The sequence below is a fragment of the Podarcis vaucheri genome (assembly GCF_965113315.1).
Source record: "Podarcis vaucheri genome assembly, chromosome: 5".
In the NCBI taxonomy this organism is placed as follows: Eukaryota; Metazoa; Chordata; class Lepidosauria; order Squamata; family Lacertidae; genus Podarcis; species Podarcis vaucheri.
In genome coordinates this window covers 26,469,282-26,492,120 of record NC_138763.1, presented here as the reverse complement: position 1 = coordinate 26,492,120, position 22,839 = coordinate 26,469,282, and the positions used below count along the sequence as shown (strand labels likewise).

The 22,839-nt window shown below is 42.0% G+C and overlaps 1 protein-coding gene across 1 annotated transcript in view; it reads left to right on the top strand.

The window, feature by feature from the left end:
* The window catches only part of AGTR1 (angiotensin II receptor type 1), a 53,468-nt gene extending 35,557 nt beyond the window's left edge, over positions 1-17,911 (top strand). Inside the window, exon 2 of the mRNA XM_082224563.1 lies at positions 9,249-17,911. Within this exon, the coding sequence (XP_082080689.1) occupies positions 9,298-10,386 (1,089 nt within the window). The 5' untranslated portion in view covers positions 9,249-9,297 and the 3' untranslated portion in view covers positions 10,387-17,911. The remainder of the gene's footprint in view (positions 1-9,248) is intronic.
* The last annotated feature ends 4,928 nt before the right edge of the window (positions 17,912-22,839 follow it).

Below are 22,839 nucleotides of genomic sequence, written 5' to 3'. Positions count from 1 at the left end.
TTTTCAGATTTTTTCAGCGTCTTTATTCAGCTAGTCTTCTGAAATGATTCCCTGGGAAGAGGGATTGATGGTTAAACCACTCTGAGAATTGTAGATCTGTGAAGGGAATGGGGGGGGGTCTCCTAATAATTCTCAGTGCTCTTAACAAATTACAGTTCCCAGGATTCTTGGGGATTGGGGATCCATGGCTGTTTATAGTGATATGATACTGATTTGAATGTGTAGTGCAGATGGGCTGCCACTCTCCAATAACAATAACATACAGTGGTACCTCGGGTTAAGTACTTAATTCGTTCTGGAGGTCTGTTCTTAACCTGAAACTGTTCTTAACCTGAAGCACCACTTTAGCTAATGGGGCGTCCTGCTGCCGCCTCGCCTCCAGAGCACGATTTCTGTTCTCATCCTGAAGCAAAGTTCTTAACCTGAAGCACTATTTCTGGGTTAGCGGAGTCAGTAACCTGAAGCATATGTAACCTGAAGTGTATGTAACCTGAAAGTGTATGTAACCTGAGGTACCACTGTATGGCCAAAGAGGCAGACAATCAGCTACAAAGTCACTCTTTAAAATGTTGTATCAAACAGGAACTGTAACACTATAAATGGCAAGGGCAGAAAAGTGTGAGACTGGAACCAGCATTGTTGCCACAAACTTTCAAGACTTTTCCTTTGTCATTAAATAAAACAGGGTGTTTTCCCCCCCCCCAACAACACTGTGGTGTCTTTATTATATATATGCAGCTGTAAGTCACCAGAACTCAGTTCTGGCACCTCTCAGGTTGGCGCCATTGCCATAATAAGAAAACAAGGAAGGCGTTCATGGTGAGTTCCAGTACCTCTTTTTCTAGAAAAATAGCACTGTATATGATATATGGTTTATTTATATACTATGTAAGAGGGGCTCACAGCAATAACACCTCAGAAGGTCTTTCTTCTCCCATAGCCACAGCCTTGGATTCAAGCAGGAATCAAGCATGTTTCTCACTCCCTGGCTACTGCCTGCTTCCTCCTTCTAGTCCAGCTCTCTCACACACCCAGTTCTGGTCTTCGTCCTTCTCATGACCCACCAGGTGAGGGAGGGAGGCCACCCATTTGCCCTCTGGCACACAGCAAACTTCTTTTCTTATACCAACTTATACTTAGGGTCATTGTGGCCCTTGCCTGGCTAATTCAACAGTGGGATCTTCCGTTAGATTCCAACCCTTACTGGATCCAGGAATTAGAAGACACTCGTGTCTACAGCCTAACTCCCACCCTCTACCACGACCAAGAAAAACCCACCCTCACAACAATAATTTTAACTAGATTCTCTGGTGGAATGTTTCTAGTACCGTATATCTTTAGAGAACCGTGGGTTGGATCCAGAAACAGTTCCTCCAATGGGGAAATCCCCCTCCACTGGCAGATGGACCTCTGCGTCCATCCCAGTATTTTCAGGCTGTGAAGTGGCATTTGGAAGAACTTCATTTCCAAGTAGCAACCAACCATGGGATGCAAGTAACAGCTTGGTAATCCAGCTAGCTGTAATGGCCACTCTTCTGCTTGATTTTGAAAGGTTACAGTAACTATATTTTAGGCAGCACATTTATATAGATCAGTTTGGGGCATTGGTTCCACATTAAAATGAAAGCAATATCCAGTAACATCTCTCTCTCTCTCTCTCTCTCTCTCTCTCTCTCTCTCTCGCCTGCATTTCACAAGTTCCAAAGCCAAAAGAAGCCCTTCAGTCAGGAAGGCATTTTGCCACTATTCTTCTCTGGAACAATATTTTTAATGTTTTGTTTCTACAAGCAAGTTTAGATTTAAGGCCTCCCCATGTTGAATATTAAGTATCTGTGGGAAACCTAAATGGCATTAAGCCTATATTTTCATGTGAACTTTAAAAGCACAAGCACACACATTAAAAACTGATATGGAAATATGGAGAACTGAATTTAAGATTAAAAAATTGAGAAAACAAAATTGACACTTTTGCCTATATCTGTTCTTTAGTAGTAAGTGTGCAAAAGTTTGGACTGTCATTTCTTAAAGCATTTCTAAACATTCATGAAGAAAAGGAGATCAGGTTGTATCCTGCAAATTTCCCTTTATGACCTCTTTTTAAGGGTATTTGTTATAGTTAATCAACAAAATGGGAGCATGATGGGAAATAGAAGCAAATATGAAGCCTGGTAAAGGAAAACACAAATTAAATTATGTTCTTGCTTAATTGCTGTGTAGACTCTACACAGCTCTGCAAAGCTCATTAAATTAATTTCATTATAATAACTAATTACAGGGTGATCTATCAAAATACAAAGCTGTTGTTTTTTTATATATCTTTGAAAAGGTCAAGGCCAATTTCACTATTTTCCCTTTTCTATAGTTAGCTAACATTTAAAAAGCGGGGGGGGGGGAGGAAAGTTCATTATTGTTGCAGAATGCAAATTTCTGCAATTTACCTCTCAATGAAATACAGGGCAACTATTGATGGTTTGAACAGATCCAGAGTGCATCACATAGGTATTTTGATCAGCACAGAATTATGCAGCTGGATAATCTGCCACTATCACTGATACCCAGAATGCAGCCGTGAAATGTTTGTGATCGTTTGGTCGGCTCTTAAGAACGAATGCTCCTCCCGATTTAAGTGTCTTTCATGCATTGTCTAGAGAAATTTTGCACTTTCCCTAGATTAGTGATAATGTAAATGAAATGCATTGCAGTAAATGGAGAAATCTCCATGCTACAGTTTTTATAACTAAATCTTCATGTTTCCTGGCAAAGGAAGGGGGATAATTTAGTGCAAGGCGTAGGTATGTTCCAAGCTGTTATGCTGCATCACATTGGTGGTAGCTGCCATCTTGATTTTCCACTTCAGAAAGGATGTGTTTCTGCTTCAGTTGTTAAGCTTTTCACTTGCTTTCAGATTTTCATACCAGTGCACCAGCTGTGGATTTCCTGAGGAACATCTTTTATCGGTGCTACCTTTGGAAGCGTTAGAAGTTCCCTTGACTATAAAAATCCAATTTGGATCTTAGCAATAGTTCCTCAGTGCAGCTTAGACACTGGGCCCCTTGGCCGTTATTTCTCAAAGTAATATAACCTCAAACAAATAGCTTGGCAAGGTCATACAGGTGATAAGGTTACAAAAATATCTCACTTAAACTTTATCGTGAGAAAGTCACACAGCTGTCCTGTTCCAGGAATCTACAATACCAAATAGTATTTCTTAATGAGCAAACAAGAAAGGCCGTCACTATACCTTGCATGCCCTCCAAATGTCCTGGGAAAACCAGGACACCCCATTTTTCCTCACAAGAGCATGGCAATAATTTTGGGTGCTGTGATCTCTCGCGATTTTGCACCGAGATCTCACCCCAGAAAAAGCACCTTTTTCAGGGCTGCGATCTCACACAGCACCCCAAAACACACATTTTGGGGCACCATAAGAGCGCCCCTCAAGAAATGTGTCTTTTGTGGTCTCAAGCGGATCAGATGACTCACACAGGAGCACGGATGGGTAGACACACATCCTGGTTTCAGGACTTAACATATTGAAGGATATTATCTTGTGCAATTAAAATAGGCAACATCTGAATGGGGACATACAAAGATTCCTTGAGCAGACCAAACAAGAACCTGTTTCCCACCCATAATGGCCAACCGGGAGTCTCTAGGAAAGTGACCAGGGCAAGAAAGTTATAGCCTTCCCCCAGCAACTGGAACTCAGTGGCATACTTTCTCTGAAAGTTCATGGTCCTCTTAGTACACGCCCTAAAAATTCCAAACTAAGGTGGTTTTATTCAGCAGATTATAATAACATATTGGCCCGAATATAAGACGCACCCCCCCCAAAAAAAAAAAAATCCAACCGTGAAAAGTTAAAGTGCAGCTTAAATTCGTGACTTTACAAAAATTGGTTTTTTCAATATCTCTGTTGCAACAGACATATGGTATGGTATTGACAGTGCAGTATTGATTTGCATTTATGGTGCTACGAACAGGTGTTTAAGCCACTTGTGGGTCCTCTCTAGTACCCGTAGGATTTTCTTCTATATTTGTCATTTACAGGTGTGAGTGCCTGTGGAATTTTAAGGGAGTGGCTTATATTCGGGTATTGTCTTTTTTTCTCCCCCCCCCCTTGAATTTTAAAGGTGCGGCTTGTTTGCGGGTGCAGCTTATATTCAGGCCAATATGGTACTGTAAATTTCGCTCCATAACACGCAGATTTTTCCTCCTAGAAAGTAAGGGGAAATGTCTGTGCGTGTTATGGAGCGAATGCCTACAGATGGCGGGGGAATCTGCTGCAGTCGTGAGCAGTCCGTGGCTCGCTTTGAAACAGCAAAGCGGGTGTAAGCGGCTCCTGTCAGCTAGCGGAGCCGGGGAGGAGGGAGAGAAGCAGAGCGGGAGTTAGCTGCTTTAAAACAACCCCTGCTCTCTGCCCCTGCCTGCAGTTTTGTGCCGTCAGATTTTGGATTAGCCACTGTAGGGGGTGTGCGTGTGCTTGAGCTATCGTTCTCCTCCTCCTGCTTCCCCTTCACTCTCCCTGCGACTTTAGAATCGACACTCTGTGTGTCTGTGTGTGCGAGAAGGCTCCTTCTCCTCCTGCTTCCCATTCACTCTCCCTGCGAGTTTAGAATCGACACTCTGTGTGTCTGTGTGTGCGTGAGGGCTCCTTCTCCCCTTGCTTCCCGTTCACTCTCCCTGCGACTTTAGAATCCACACTCTGTGTGTCTGTGAGGGCTCCTTCTCCTTCTCTTGCTTCTGTTCACTCTCCCTGCGCCCCTGCGACTTTAGAATTGACACTCTGTGTGTCTCTGTGTGTGTGAGGGCTCCTTCTCCTTCTCTTGCTTCCCGTTCACTCTCCCTGCGACTTTAGAATTGACACTCTGTGTGTCTGTCTGTGTGAGGGATCGTTCTCATTCTCTGCTTCCCATTCACTCCCCCAGCGCCCCTGCGACTTCCAGCGCCCTGCAACTTTAGGGCCAGTTCTCTCTCTGCGTGTGTGTGTGTGTGTGTTGACCTCACTGCGCTTGTTGGGGGAGAGTGTTGGTCGCAATTTTCTTGATTTGTCTCAGAGTGGTTAATATCGTGGTTTCCTTGCCGGGGAGGAGGGAGAGACGCAGAGCCTGCTTGTTCTAAAGGAGCAAAGCCAGAGAGGAGCCTCTTCTTCATTATTAGCAGCATTCTTCTCCACACACCCCATGCGTGCTTCTTGTCCCTTGAGTGCTTTTCCTTCCCTCCCCACTTAAAACATGGTTACAAAGCACGGATCCACATGGATCCTCAGGATTTTTGCACTGGGTCACCCCAAATTCACCATCTGATCACATAGCATGTCCATGGCTACAGCCTGCACCAAAAAACACACACACACACTGTTTCATGGGGCCGCAATGGCGCAAAAACGTGGTTACAAAGCATGGATCCACATGGATCCTCAGGATTTTTGCATTGGGCTACCCCAAACTCACTGTCAGATCACATGTCTGTGGCCACAGCATGAACCACAAAAATCATACATCCACTGTTTCGATTAGAATATTTTTTTCTTGTTTTCCTCCTCTAAAAACTACGTGCGTGTTATGGTCAGGTGCGTGTTATAGAGCGAAAAATACGGTAATTCATTTACTGTATCGTCTGGAACAGGGCCGGGGAACCTGTGACCCCGATGTTGCTGGAGTGCAGCCACAACCATCAGACATTCTGGGGCTGGTGGGAGTTGGAATCCAGAAACACCCCTGATTTAGAGTGTGTTCTACCATGCACCCAAAATTCCATTTGTGCCCACTGGCCGAAAGAGGCTGGTGACCCAATGGATCCGTAATTCTCAAGTAGTGCCACTGAAAGTAAGCCTATATCCCCCCCCCCCTCAAATATGGCTACAGTTTCCAGAGTACCCCTTGAAGAAGGATTGATAACAACTCTCTGCAGCCTTAGCACACCACGGCTCCCAGAATTCTTTGGAGGGGGCAAGCCATGGCTCCTTAAAGTGTTATCATAGAGCTTTAAAAGCATGATGTGATGGCAGCCTTATGATTGGCCGAAAGGCAATTCTCTTTATTCTTTTTTGTGGCAAACTGAAAGGCAATCCTGATTAATAATGAGGCTAGTAGTTTTGGCACTAGGATGTGTCAAATGTTGCACATGTTTAAAAACCCTAAAATGGTACCTTCTGTGGTCAGTATATTGCTTTATTTCTTAAAAGCAGGAATTATTATCTTGAGAAACCTCCATTTAAAATATCTGTCTAACTTTTTAAACTTCATAAAAATAACAAAGATTCTTTCTGAGAGGTGCCTAAACTATAATTTACAGTCAAATTTCCCATGAATAGGGGAAATTAAATTGTGGTCCTTGACAAAAGTTTGATATTCAGTTACACATAATTAGGTATTCAGTGCTAGCGCAATTCCTAAGAAACTGAATGATCCTTAGCTAATATAAGTGCATTCTGTAGCACTCGCCCTCTGTGAAACAACACTTTTGCTATAATGGAATTATATCCAGGAGTCATTGCAGATATTCAGAGTAAACATGCTCTTTTGCAAGACTGCACCCCCACAATTTGTCAATTAAACAACAAGTAGCCATGGAATCACAGAGTACAGTCAAGTTTCTAACCAGGAATAAATATAGCTTCAACCAGTGCTGCAGTTAGGCAATTCTAAGGGTGGTGTTCAACTAACTTTTATTAACTAACTAAATCCATCAAAATTAATGGCCCTACATTAGTCATGGCCATGAATTTCAGTGGGCCTACCCATTGAAAAGTTAGTTGACCACACCCCTAAATTTTTAAATTCTGGATTTAATGGTTTTAAGAGGGGCCCCTCTCTTTAGATAGTAGTATCTATTACTTCACCTGCTTCAGGATACCCTCCTGCTCATTTTTCTGAGTATTATACTCTCTTTATGTATCTCTTACTAAAGTCCTATTCACATGACATGGCATTCACATGAATGAATCTAGGTAAGGCAGGTTGGTATCCACTAACCCCACCCTGAGGTGCATGCATTCAACAGACCTTGTCAACAAACCCTACACAAGTATGAACTGTATGTCTAGAGCAGTGATGGCCAAACGTGGCCCTCCAGCTGTTTTGGGACTACAATTCCCATCATCCCTGACCACTGGTCCTGTTAGCTAGGGATGATGGGAGTTGTAGTACCAAAACAGCTGGAGGGCCATCTTTGGCCATCACCGGTCTAAAGGATCAGTCCACACATTCTGAGATCCTGTACAACTCAGTTTGTACATATTAACTATTCAAAAGACCCTTCTGAACCTGCATCAAACAGGAATGTGATTACAGGGTGTATGATGTCATGTGAACAGATATTATGTGAATTCACAATACATGGCTGCTGCTTCTGCCAATGGAACAACTGACTACTTTCCTGTTACAGGCAACACACTCCAAATATACAATTTCTTCATACTATTATTCCATTACAATCAGCAAGAAAACATGTTTGGTTCATTGATTTTGGCTCATATTTATTTTAATCATAGTGACTTAGCATACCCAAAGTGAGTTTAAGAATAAAGCCAATATGCTTGCTAATCAGACACAAATTAACTTTTGGCAAGAGATCCACGTAAGTTCAGATAGACAAGTTTCTGAATGCCAAGAGGTTTTGTTTTCATTAACAGCTATTAAACTTCCGTGATCCAAGACGACCTCTTAAGTGATTCACTAAAAACATATTTAATTGCGTTGTTTGTCTTGGTCTCCAGTGAGCAGCCAAAACATAGCCTATGAATGTTACTCAGATGCTGATTATTTTGATCCATAATATAACCTAAACAGAACACCAAGATATCTGGGATCTAGCAGTTGTGCTATATTTGGCATTTACATTGATAAGATACTGCAGTGGAAAGAACATTTCATTCATTTTTCATGATGTAATGTCCAGGTTGCTTAGGTCAGTCCAGTGCTTTCTTTTTTAAAAAAAAAATGTTTAGGGGTAATCTCATTTTCCTACTCATATTGAAATACTGCCCCTCAATGAGACCAAACTTAGATTCACAAAATGTTTAGAGGTATGCGTACCCGCAGGGAAAAAAGCACTGAGTCAGTCCCTTGTTCTTGTAGAGTGCAAGAAAACATTAATATACCTAAATTCAAGAAGTCATTATGATAGATATAAAATTGTTCTAAACAAGGATGGGGAACTTGTGGCCCTCCAATTGTTGATGGACTCCAACTTCCACCAGCCCCAGCCAGCATGGCTACTGATCAAGGATGACAACATATGGAAGGTCACAGGTCTCCCATCCTCAATCTAAAGCATAGCTCTTAATGCCTGGATTCCCGTTGGATGTACCAACCTAAGGGCAGGAGGCAGACACGCAGTGCAATACTGAGAATTGCTTCACGAATGTAAGAAGTAGCAAACACCCTTTCCCACTATTGTTGTGGATCTGTGACAAAGTGGGATACAATAACATTGTGAGGTAACCCACCATTACTGTGTAGTCTCTCCCTCTGTGTGTGTGTTTTATGGAAATGATGACTGGGTGGGGGACCAATGGAAGAGGAGAATAAACCTTCCCCCAAAGGTCATTTTTGTGATTCCAACTTGCATTCCAACTTATGGGAATTCTCTTCTTCCACGAGTTGCAAAGCTACTGAAAGGTGGCAGGAAAGGGTTAGCTATCCATTTTTCCAAAATTGGTTGCTAGCTAGGAAACTGCTATGGAGCCATTTGCTGAGAGTTGTTAGGGGACCCCTGTCTCCCATCTGCAGAGCTACAATTCTCAGTGTAGTTTAACAATCAATCTCTCTTCGCAGGAAACTCTAAGAATTGTGGGTCTGGAGGGGGAAGGCGGTCTCCTAACAACTCTCAGCACGCTTAACAAACTACAGCTCCCAAAATTCTCTGGGAGAAGCCATTGAACAGTCATGGCAAGTGGTGGGACAGTGCTTTAAATGTATAGTGTGAATCTGTTCTTATTCTTTTTTAAAACAAAAACAACTGTTGCCAGGGATTGAATTTAGGGCCATGTACTTTTCCAGTGAACACTGGTCCCTACCCAAATGATATAACTTACGCCAATTGAAATCAAAGTACTAGGTTAAATATTTGGAGCATAATGCAGGCTTCTCCGGAATACGGAATTTAATTCATGAAAATGTAGTTAGAGTATTAAACATCTACCATAATTGCTGTTAAGAAACTGTTGAACAAGTCCTTCCTGACACAAAAAATATATATAAAGGCAAAACAGTAGTGATAATATTCTCATTTTTCTTCCCCAGATGAGCCTGGAATTAATTTTCCAAATAGCCTCTACCTGAACTTATCAAGATGCTCCTAAATATGTCCACAGAAGAGACTGTGAAAAGAATTCATGTGGACTGCCCCTCACTGGGAAGGCACAACTACATGCTAATTGTTGTTCCAACCGTTTACACCATCATCTTCATCATAGGTATATTTGGAAACAGTTTGGTGGTGATTGTTATTTACTTCTTCATGAAGCTGAAAACTGTGGCAAGTGTCTTTCTGTTCAATTTAGCTCTGGCTGATTTGTGTTTCCTCGTGACTTTGCCACTGTGGGCGGCCAATGCCGCCATGCAATACCGCTGGCCTTTTGGCAGTGGCTTGTGCAAGTTAGCTTCGGCTGCAGCAACCTTCAACCTGTATGCCAGCGTGTTTCTCCTGACGTGCCTCAGCATTGACCGTTACTTGGCAATCGTGCACCCAATGAAGTCCCGGCTTCAGCGCACGATGCTTGTTGCCCGGGTAACTTGCATCATCATCTGGCTGATGGCGGCCCTTGCCAGCTTGCCTGTGATTATCCACCGTACCGTATACTTAATCGAAAATGAAAATATAACGGTATGTGCTTTTCGGTATCAGACCCCCTCCAACACAACCAACGGCACAACACTCAAAGTTGGATTGGGCTTATCGAAAAACATGCTGGGGTTTTTGATCCCCTTCGTGATCATTTTAACAAGCTATATATTAATCTGGAAAGCCCTGAAGAAAGCATACCAGATTCAGAAAAACAAGACCAGAAACGATGATATTTTCAAGATGATTGTTGCAATTGTCCTTTTTTTCTTTTTTTCTTGGGTTCCTCATCAAATATTCACTTTTCTGGATGTGCTGATTCAACTCAGTGTGATCACCGATTGTAATATCATCGACATTGTGGATACAGCCATGCCTTTCACGATCTGCTTAGCGTATTTTAACAACTGCCTGAACCCCCTCTTTTATGGCTTTTTTGGAAAGAACTTCAGGAAATATTTCCTCCAGCTTCTGAAATACAGCCCCCACAATGTCAGACACGCTAGTTTCACGACAAAGATGTCCTCTCTTTCCTATCGGCCTTCGGAAAACTTGATCCTAACAGCCCCAAAAAATGGGTTCTTGGACACTGAGTGATGACTTGGCGGCGCACGTTTTCCACAACCTAGTTGGCCAGCACAGTGATGTTCACCCAGAGTCCCAACCACCACAGCTTTAAGTGTTTAACCATCTGAGACACATTGTCCTATTAAAATTAAGCAGTGGCCTCTCATTTCGTCTTGTGAAGAAGATTGTTGGTTGTTTACAGCAAATGTTAATGAAAGTAAGTAAGCTGAGGTATTCACCATCAGCCTACCTTCCTAAAGCTTGGGGGACAATAGTATGTGGAAGAGCTCTTGAAATGTGCTAGGAAGTGTGGTCCAATTCATTCTATCAAGGCTCTGAGATTTGCTTTGAACATGCACAAGCAGCTCTGACATTGCCTTTTGGGGCCTATTACACAGGAGACATAAGAAAGGCCTGTTTTCAGGCTAATGAAAGCAAAGTAAAAGTCACGAGGTTTTTCAAGAATGTGAATTTATATGTCATATGTACTAATTGATTGTAATCAAAATCTACCTATGCTACATTTACATATATACACCATAAAGTCCATTCTAGTGTCAGTAGGAAACTTGGGCGAGCATACATTTGGAGGTAATTTTCAAATAAGGCAGGAGTGTACATCTGAAGTAGAATGAAACCACATATGTGTAAAATGCTTCGGTTTTCAGATTACGCTTGTTACCTATTCGACTAAATGCAACACATAAAATTGTGTTCTAAATTCCATTGAAAAGTGCTTCATTCTGTAGATATATGTTCAGCACTTGACTTCTGTGGAACTATATCTATTTGTTGTTTATATAAGACAAATGTTCCTTCCAATAATATGGGCCCTAAAGAGTTTTGAGAGTAGAGGCCATATGTGTAGAAGAATTGGGTGAGGAAGTGATTTGTGATTGGTGTCGAAGTTCACCAAATTTACCCAATCCAATGTGGACCATCTTGCACATCATCCTGAGTGGTGACGCTTTACTCCATGTAGCATCCTTTTGTATCTGTGGGACTGATCCATTAAGGAGATTTATATGTGTAAACTTGCTCTAATGTTTTGGGAACAGGATCTCCTCCCTGGGCAATTCCTGGTTGACTTCTTGTCAAGTGTGTCAACCAGGAAGTGCTGCTGATTTAGACTGAGGACAAATCAGTGAATATGCATAAACTGTTTATTCACATGTGAATTTGGGTCCTCATAAACTCAGGCAATAGGAATATTTTGGGCATGCCTGCACTGTCTAGATTTCAGACAGTGGTCAGAATATATCCTATAAGTAGAATGCACAGACCCCTGTAGTGGATCTTACGCTTAATTTGTACTTAGGTGCATTCTTCATTTATTTTTTATTTTTTGCAAATGTTGGTCCACCCCCAAACTGGTATTAACCTCACCACAATTAAACCAAACTTTTTCTGATGTCTTTGGCACACCCCTTCTCCATCACTGCAGATATACATAATTTTAAAAAAATCTGATTTGGCCTTCATCTACAGCTTTGACTGAGATCTCACCATCACTATTTCCTTTCTCTGGTTTTTGCACATGCTGATCTATTTTTACAACAACAACAACAATGGAGAGTGGGGGGGAAGTTCCCCCCCAAATCTTCCATACACTTTTTAGACTTGTGTACATTTGTTGTGTTATAGCACAGCCAACTGCCTGAAATGTGTCATTATGTTCATGAAACATACAACGTGGGCACTGCAAGGAAGTTAGAAGGTGTGCCTGGGCTTGATACATCCTTAAGCAGTACAGCAGATTGCACTATGACTTCAGGATTTTTTTCCCATGCAACTGATTTGGTGTTCATGGAAAGAAAGAAATGTGGTTTGCTAGGTTCAATGTCTACTGAAATCAGATGGATTTATTTTACTGATTGCAAACTATACGCATCTACTTTATATCCCATCAGCAGCTGTTACAAGTCTTCAATGCTCCTTATTGCTGTATATGTGCGCATATACTTTGCATCGTTTTAAATATGTAAAACAGACATATTGTGTACAATCGAAAGAAAATAATGCATATGTCCCATTACCAGTCTTACTTAAAAAAAAAAAAAAGTTAAATATGCTCTGGATCACAGGCAACTTTGCTGTCTGTCAATGTCACAACAGATTAGGATCCTTCCAGCTGGACCGCCTGTCTCCATCATTGGGCAACCAAGCAGCTGTTGGGAAGATCACAATCACAGCAAGATCGAGATAGCCTTGCCTTGCTGCTGAGTCTTCAGTACAGCTTTCCCTATCCCTCCAGTTCTAACCTAGAACTTCCATCAGCCCTGACCAGCAAAGCCCTATAGTCAGGGATGGTGGAACTTGTGGTCTCCAACATCTGTTGGACACGAGGTTGGGTAAGCTTACTTTAATCTTTGGTAGAATATGGAGGTTGCATTTAGCAGTCAGGATAGACAGCAACTGATTTCAGTGGAACATAAAGCCAAGTCACACTTCACTGGCAATGAACTGGCCGTCCCCAGCTCACCAGCACAATCTTCATGTAGGGTCCCGGGGAGAACAGTTCCCTCCTTGCTAAATAGTAGAGGCTGAGCCATTTGAGGGGACATGAGAGCCATTTACCATTACAACTGGCAGCAGCACTCTCTTTTTTAGAGCCAACTATGATTATGGCAGGGACACGGGTGGCGCTGTGGGTTAAATCACAGAGCCTAGGCTTGCCGATTGGAAGGTCAGCGGTTTGAATCCCCGTGACGGGGTGAGCTCCCATTGCTCGGTCCCTGCTCCTGCCAACCTAGCAGTTCAAAAGCACGTTAAAAGTGCAAGTAGTACCTTCCAGCGGGAAGGTAAACGGCGTCTCTGTGTGCTGCTCTGGTTTGCCAGAAGCAGCTTAGTCATGCTGGCCACATGTACGCCGGCTCCCTCGGCCAATAAAGCAAGATGAGCGCCGCAACCCCAGAGTCGGCCACGACTGGACCTAGTGGTCAGGGGTCCCTTTACCTTTACCTATGATTATGGCAACAGTGGTGGGATCCCAATGCCGTCCTCTCCTCAAAACCATGCACACTCTCATGCTTTTACGTAGCAGTGGGTGGAGCTCTTGTTGTGGCTACCACAATACTTCCCCACCACTGCTGCTGCTTTAATCAAAGGACTAGAGGAAATATGGATGGGCAAAAGAAGAGAAAAAGCCCACCAAAGCTACCTCCAACACAGGCAGCAGTACTGCAGAGTTTTATGGCTTAAGAGAGAGAGATTCCACTGCTAAGGAAAATGCTCTTGCCCCCAACTAAACTAGCAAACCAGTTCAACCCAAAATGGTCCCCTGCCCACTCAATTTCAGAGGGAGTGTAGTACTTCAGGGGGAAACACAGAAACCTGGGGGGGGTGTTGCCAGCCCTTGTTCGCACTACTGAATTTCATCATGCAGTTAGTACACAGGTTGGATCAAATTGGGCAGCAGATGTCATGAGATGGTAACCATCTGTGTGATCACAGTTCTTCAGGAAAGTGTGACTGACCACAGCAATGGCTGCTATATAGGACAGTGAATGCAAAAGAAGGGTAGTCCTATGTGCATAGCTCATTAGCTACCACCACAATGGCAATGCTCATGAACACTTTTCTTCTCAATTTCATGTTCCCGTTACGTCAGAGTTAATGGATGGCTCATTTGCCAAGAATGCAGAAAAGGTTTTCCCCAGTCTGGGCTGGATCCAGACTCTCCCACTGGAGGAAGGCAGGAGGTAGCTTTTGCTGATACTGTGCCAGCTGAAAAGCTATTCTAGAAGGCCGGTGACCCCCTGGAACAACATGGAAGATGGTGCTGGGGAGAAGAGATTGGCAAAAATCTCCTCAGTCCTTTCCTCTGCTGGATCTCTGTCCCTTCCAAAATGCAATGACTCCTTCGGTTCAGGGAAGGGCAGGTCTGGATCCAACTCAAATAAAGCTTTTCTTTTCTGCTGGCAGAATTCTTTTTAAATGATGGCTTGCTGAAGTTGTAAATAAAGGTATTTATTTCTATTTATTGTATAATAAAGCTTCATCTGACTCGGAGCATCATTTTCTCTAATCTTGGATTCAATGTTCTTTATCATAAATATATATTGATAGAATAGACTGAATTACTAAAGGATAGCACTTGGTGGTACAGGAAACACTATGCCTCAATGAATATATATATTTTTTTATTAACATTGTGGTAGTGATTCCACAACATTGCTTGGAGACACTGAAATTAGTATTCGCCTAAAGCTGTATATGAGTTTCTAGTGGGCTTTACATTTACTTTAATATCTTCCTCTACACATTTTGTATATAGGAGCTGTCATCGTTCAATGAACCCAAAGTTAAATTTCATGTTCGATAAATGTGACACCAAAATGGTAACACCTGTAGTTTCTTTTATCTTGTGGTGTTCTTTGTTGTATTTAGTGTAAAAAGTGTTACTACAAAACTGTCTATCATATACATTTTGTGGGTAGAAGCCAACTAAATCATATTCAGAGTACACCCATTAAAATCAATGGTCTTAGGTGACTTCAACTCCCATTTATTTAAATGGGCCTACTGTAAGTGTGACTAACATGGAATATCACCCTATATTGATACAAGCTGTGAAATATATTGTTCATGTGATGTATTGAAATTTCAAAGCATAATCATGACTGCTTTTTTAGCTGTATTATTATGGAACATGTAGTAGTAAGCTACTCAAAAATTCCATGATACTTGTGGAAAATTGCAAATGTTTAGTCTACGCTGATCTATCCCCCTTTGGAAACCCAACAAAGAAGAGCAATCCTGATTCCAGGAACCACATTCACTTCAATGGATGTTCTCTGCTTGGTGACTTACTCATTGACTTCAGTGGAGGCCTGGAGCTCTACTGCACCTCCTCTACTAAAGTGAATGCGACAGCTCTTCTATGCAGCTGCCAGAGTCACTGTGCACATAAGGGATCACTTGATCACTTTGTTTTCTTGTCTCTAGAACGTCCCTTGATTAGTTGAGTTTGTTGCCATTCATCATTGAATTAATAAGTGCGGTGAAAAAGAATCTGGGGGTGCCCAAACACAGGAAATTCACACAGAGAAAATAGTTAAAAACTTCTGAAGCATACGCCTTGCTAACTCAAATTAGTGATAAAGGCCACGAGCCATGAAAAATCACAGGTTTGAAAATTGAAACGTTTTTAATTCCACATTAGTGTCTTTGTTTGGCACTAAAACACCGTATGGACCCTGATGGTTTAATATACATTTCTTTACATTTCTTCAAACAGTGAACAATCACACATGAATTTCAGCATTAAGCAAAGTGAACCAAATGCAAAATATATTCAGTGGCATATTTTCTGCAAATGCAACTCATAAGTTATGTCATCGTGTTAACTGTTGTCTACTTGTATGAGAATAGCTACTGAACCGTGTATGTTTCTTGATGATATGTTCTATGTGTTGTATCATGTGTTGAGTGGTTCTGATGGTATTATCCATAGAAGGTAAATAGTGCACATAGAAACCATGTGTAACAATACATTTAAAATATTTATTTCCTGCTGTTGATAGTGAGCAGCACTGGTGTTTTCATTTAAAGTTAAGAAGAGTGAAAAGAAACTTGGGGAGTGTTCAAATGAAAAGTTCCTCCCTGCACTTCTGTTATCAACTAAGGTTATTAATTATTTTACATATTGTAAGTCTCAAATATATGTCACTCTGAACATTCAGGATATCTGATTTAGTCAGTCAGAGTAGACCCATTCAAAATGATGGACTGAAGCAGAAGGACTGCCATTTCTAAGAATGAGCCTGACGTGTACATCTTTTTTATAAGTACTTCTTTTTAAAGGAATTAACCATTAAAATGCACAGTTTATTGGGGGCAGCTTTTTAATCCAGCCAAAAAAAATACATATAGCTACTGATTCATTAAATCAGGGATTTGGAACCTTTGTCCCTGAACTACAACTCCCATCAGCCCTAGCAATGGTCAGGGATGATGGGAGTTATAGTTCAGGAACATATGAAGGGCCAAAGGTTCGCCATACCAGGATTAAATGTTGCAGCTCTATTGAAAGAAATTAAAAACTGATTTCAGTTAAAGTTCCCATCCATATTTTGGTTCATGGGCATCTTCTACTAAGCCAAATGGAGTCCGCAAATTCTGTTCTAGAGGTCCCCAAAATGCTGGGGATCAGGGGGGATTTGATGCAGTTCACATTTATAGGCAAACTTAGCTAATTTGCACTTCTGAAATAATACATGGACCAAAACACAGCTATCCTCCAAAATGCGCACTTCTCTGAATTTTGCAATGCATTTCTCCAGCCAGGTAATGTGCATAAATTTCATATACTGGGGTAAAGTGTGTATAAAATCCATCTTTTAGTGAAACTGGCATCTAAAAATGCATTATCTGTGGGGAAATTGCATCCAAAAAATGTACCTATTGGGATAAATTTGCACTAAAATGCTGCTGATTATTTTTTTTAGGGAGACTTGTATCTTTTAAAAAAACAAATTCGCAAAATCATGTGTATATGAGGAGAACTGAAGTGGCCAGCCACTGTGGGAACAGGATGCAGGGATGCTGTTCTGGGTGAGCCATTGGCCTGATCCTGCCGGCCCATTTTATGTTTTCATGATTGGAAAAATGAGAAACGGATTTTAAAAAACCAAAAAACCTGCAATTTGCAAATTTGCCCATCCTTACCCGCAACCCCCTAGAGCTGATTTTGGGGGTGCACCGAGGCTGGAAGGGACAGAAGAGGGAGAGGAAGTTCTGTTACCTGCACTGCAGCATCGGATGAGACCCTATATTATGGCACATTCTTTTAGCTCTGTCCTCTTTCTTTCTGACAAAGCGCAAATATTTTCTGTTATAGTGAATTTCCCCAAAATGAAGAGGATAGGGGAAGTTCATTTTTACGCAGAGCTTCAGGTATCCAAGTGTACTCCTTAAATCTTCAGTTTACAGCCACGGGGTTTCTTCCAGCTGCATCTTGCAGCTGACAACATACCTCCTAACAGAGGAGGTAAGAAATTTCCAGCTGTTCCTCCTTGCCCTGCCGCCCCCTGGGCCCCCTCCCCAAACTCCTATGGAGGGTCTCTGGAGTAGAGGAGCATGCAGGAGGACTGCGAAGAAGAAGTGGAAACTGCTGGAAATTGCTTATCTGCCCATCCTGCTAGTGGAGACTTGATCTTCAGTTGAGTGACGCCATAATGAACAAGTAGAGAAATATTAAGCAAGATTGAAAAGGCCCAAATCTTTTCCTAAAGTGAATATGTTTGCTGCACTAGTTGATTTTTTCCTTCCACGGCAAAAGCTATAAAAGAGTTAAATCGAACACACCATTATTTATACAGTAGAGGGTATATTGCTGCTTTATTTTTCAAACTCCTAGAATGTAGCTCTTCACTGTGAAAATATAAACCACCAATGAAAGCCAGCTGTTCCAAATACAGATCTGTAAGCAGACTGAGAGAGAATGGACATTGCTTGCATACTACTCTTTAGTGATATGGTGTGAGCATCATTTCATACTTTTTATATGAATTGTGAATTTTATCGAAATAAACACTGCTTATTTTGAAACTGAGCAAGTCTCGTCAAAGGAACTGTTATTATTTCTGTTAACCATAAGGGACCCAATAGTGTGGCATTGTGCATAGTATTTACAAAACAACAGGCCATTTTGCTGCATCATCTCTGCTCTATCCATTGGTGGTCTTAGAAGTGTTCATGTCAGATGCAAAAAGTCAAAATAGCATCCTTTGTCTGGATTCATGCAGCTTTCTTTGTTACTTTTACACACACACACACACACACACACACACACACAAACAAACATACATAAACATACATCAGTGGGAGGGCTATATGTGTGAATACAATGATTTCCATGAACAGAGAATCTGCATACGTTTATATCTCTTTCTCTTTCTCCATATCCTTCCTATTGCCTCCCTGAGAATGGTACTTAGACACAACCAGCTCCTTACCATTCCAATGACACATCTTGAACAGAGTGTATTGGTGTTGTGCAGATGACACTCCCAGCTCTGCTTCAGGAAATGTCTCGTTTGGAGAATGTTGGGATCAAGTCTAAGGACCTGTGGTCCTCCAGATCTTGTTGAACTACAGATCCCCTGACTGCTAGCCAAACTGATGGGTGTTGGAATCCAGTAACAGGTTCTCCATCTCCTATTTCAACTGTTAAGGATTTCTTAAGGCAGTGACTGCCAAACATTTTGGGCCCAGAGAAACTCTTGTAGGCAATAAACAAACCGCAACTGCCACTTACCCTGTGGGCTACAAGGGAATGCTTCTTCCAAGCCTCATTTCCATGAGGTGGAAAGGGAGAGATACCTGCAGGTGGCAGGTAAGGCCTTTATGGGCACATGTAAGGGAGCGGGTGGCACTGTGGGTTAAACCACAGAGCCTAGGGCTTGCCGATCAGAAGGTCGGCGGTTCGAATCCCCGCAACGGGGTGAGCTCCTGTTGCTCAGTCCCAGCTCCTGCCAACCTAGCAGTTCGAAAGTGCAAGTAGATAAATAGGTACCGCTCTGGCGGGAAGGTAAACAGTGTTTCCGTGCGCTGCTCTGGTTCGCCAGAAGCGGCTTAGTCATGCTGGCCACATGACCCGGAAGCTGTACACCGGCTCCCTTGGCCAATAAAGTGAGATGAGCGCCGCAACCCCAGAGTCGGCCACGACTGGACCTAATGGTCAGGGGTCCCTTTACCTTTAACCTGTGGGCACCACGGTGGCATCCCCCACATTCAGGACATTCCTTGAGAACACAGAGTTTGGATGGAATGAAGGAAATGCACCACCTAATCAGAAAATTCAGGGTTCAGGTGGTGATTTGTTCTGTGGGCAATTTCTAAAATGAAACATGGCAAAAGGGAGCTTATTTCTGTAATCATTTGGTAGCTCTTCATGCCGGGGTTTTTAAATAATCCATTATTTCTTTTGCCGTGTGTTCGCCTTAGAATGCACCACACAATTCCTTGCTGCAGGCCTCGAAGGAGTTCATCCTCAAAGTTATGAAGTTGGGAGTGCTGGGGGCTGCGAGAATGTTTGTTTTTCGGACAGGAAAGTGAGCATCCATCAGGAGCAATGCCATGTCAAGGGACTGCTCCTCCCATGTCAGGCAGGGGGTCTAACAAATCCTCAACCCCTTTTTGCAGAAGGACCTCCCATGGGCCTTTCTAGCCTGAGAATACATTCCTTCCTGAGGCACACTTTTCGTAGCTGCTCCCATTGGTCACAGGCACAGATAGAGACTGCCTGGAAACTTTTTTAAAGTAGAGAAAGAGAGAGGTTGATCATAATAGCTTAAAAACTTTTTTTTTATTGGCACTTAAGCATATTTTTCCCTGATTGAAGCAGAATTCATGAAACAATTACAAGTCCATGACAAAGCCTGCTAATGATTAGCCTTCAAGAGCTGCTGTTGTTTTCTGACAGTTCAGAAGCTGTTTTTGTTTATTTCAGGGAAAGGAAGCATCAAATCTTTTATGGACTATCCAAAATGAAGAGACAGAATAGTGGCTGCTAATTATCCATTGCCATCATTTCACTAAAGCTCCCACTGCAGAACAGAAGACTTACGTAACAATTTAGAATTCTAATTAATTCTTGTCAGCAAGGAAGGCTTCTTTGAAGTAATAACATGCACTTTACTGCTCGGTGATGGTATTATGTCACACAAAGGTGGCAAACATATAACCCAATTATAGGGAAACGATTATAAGGGGCAGCAGATGTGAAACAATTTTTATTAACTCAAGCCAAAGGAAATTATGACAAAGAGAAAAATATGAAGAAGGCAAAGGGCAGTAGACTCACAGGGTCTGTTTCACGTTGGTTTTTTTGTGGTTATCTGCAGATTCCATTGCTCCTGATCTACAATCATTTTTCATTATAGAAATGAATTGCACATAGAGGTTGAAGCCCATATTATTTGCCCGGTTGAAATTAATTCAAATTTTAGAGAACTCTGGGAGATTACAAGCTTTGCGCAAGGGAGTCCATACAACCACTCCAAAAACCTTCAGAGAACATGTGTGGGGTGGGGATGGGGGTATCACAGGGTCATGTGGATTAGCCCAGCCCCCATTCAACATACGTTCATCATGCCTGAGAAGGGGCTCCATGTATGTAGCAATATACACCCATGGATATCCTCCATTTAAGCCCTCTGAAACCAGGCATGAACTGTGTGTATGTCTATGACTGCCCGTCAATCCTATATTGTGGTAAGCAAATTCCTCCTTTTCTTCTTCTTCTTCTTCTTCTTCTTCTTCTTCTTCTTCTTCTTCTTTTGCAATCACTCATAGCCGAGTAAGATTGTCTTCCATAAACCCAGTTTTAACAGTGGTTCTGTAAGTGACTGTGTGGAGGCCAATTCTGGATCCACACATCCTTCCACAGTGGGGACATAGGTTTCCAGGTGGGAGTTGATCATGGTGAAAGTTTGCCAATGGTGCCTTCTTTGGGATGGGTTTTTGGAAGACCCCTGTGCGTGAATCTGTTTTATGTGTGTAAATCAGTGCACGCTGACCAACACACAGTCTTCACAGTAAGGCTCTGTTCTGATGGCATGAGTATCACAACGACCGACAGATTCTTACATGCTGCAGCCTTCATCCGCCTTCACAGCCATTGTAACATACCACTTGTTATCATCCACCTGTTCTGCCTTTGAGGACTTCTTGGATCATTCTTTGTCCAGCTCCTCCCCTTTGACCTTACCGCCTTGCGTGACACTGCTGGGAGTATGAGACTCCCAACAGCTTCGCTCACAAGGGTCATAGGAACATGCAAGCCCACTCACCACGACAAGGTGATGATCCGGCAAGTGAGGGTAGGCAAATAACTGGAGTCCATATACAGTGGTACCTCGGGTTAAGAACTTAATTTGTTCTGGAGGTCCGTTCTTAACCTGAAACTGTTCTTAACCTGAAGCAACGCTTTAGCTAATGGGGCCTATTGCTGTTGCCGCGCCACCGGAGCACAATTTCTGTTCTCATCCTGAAGAAAAGTTCTTAACCCGAGGTGCTATTTCTGGGTTAGCGGAGTCTGTAACCTGAAGCGAAATATTATACTTTTATACTGAAAGTTTAGTTCTTTTTGCAGGTTTAGGATCACAAAGGAAGCACTACAAAGAAATCTTGATACTTAGAAGAGCTGAATACACAATCAGAGGAAAACTCAGACTGTCAGAAGAAGAGTCACAAATGGGACACTGAGAAAATGTGGGCATACTCTATGGTACAAACACCAGCTTGTATAGCAGACAGTGAGTGAGCTGTCACTGAATTGAAAGAAAAAAGTGAAGGGTTAAAAAAAAGATCTCTGCGGCCGTGGTACACACACAGTAAACATTTTGACTGCATTTTTATTGAAATGGTTTAGGAGAATAAACTGGGAGAAGATAGAAGACAGCAGTGAAGTTCCACCTTGAGATAGGTTGGTGGCAAAGAACCTAATTAAAGCATTTACTATGAGTCTGGATAGGAGATGCCTTGCCATTTTTGCCATTGATCATAGGTCATAGATAAGGGCAAACCAAAAGTTTTATTTTTTAATTCTGTAGACCTCACACAACTGCAGCCAGGTTCTCCATGATCCACAACTTGGTAACGGCAATTCTTGGTAATATTTTTTTTGGCAGTGCAGAACCAGGTTAAATGGTTTTGAGGAAGTCAGGTACCCATTTTCCCCATGCTGCCTCAGTGCTGTTGGCAGAAAGCCAGCGGAGTTGCAGGAACACCTGCCTTGTTGCCGAAATGTGCCATGTGATTGTCCCCTTAAGGTACAATCCTGAAGGCGGTCATTAAAACCAATAGGAGATGTGTCACTGGGTGTAATGGAACATGGATGGCATCTGTAATTTGATGAATTCGGTCCTGCATACAAAAACATCGTACTCTATGAAAAAACAAAAACAAAACATAGCAATACTATGTTTTAATACTATGATTTTAAGCTCTTTTGATAAGGGGTTGCCATCATACAGTGAATGCACAGCTGCAAAATGAGAATGGACATGCCAGATCCTGCAGCCCCACGGAACTGATCTGGAGAAAATTATGGATTTTGAGTACTTCATTATCTTTCTGTTATGTTGAGAGACAAATTTATATGATACAAGAGTTGGATGCTGAACTGAAGAAGGCATGCAAGCTAATATGGATAATTAGTGCAGCAAGTATTTGTCAATGTAAAATTGCTCCAAGATGCATTATTATGTGAGAACAAAGATTGCATATGCAATATATGAAGTTCAGCGTATAAGGCGTCCTTCTCCCTATGCATTTTTATTTCTCCCCTTTTTTAAATTTAAAAAATCTCACTTTTCTTTTGACCAGAATTCAAAGAGGCAAAGAGGTAAATTATTTAAAATGATACTAAAACATTTTTTAAAGGGGGGGGGAATAAAGAGCAAAAATAACAAACAGCAGCAATAAACTAACCCCCTAAAAGAAAATTAGCAAAAACCAACCAGTAGCAACAGGGGC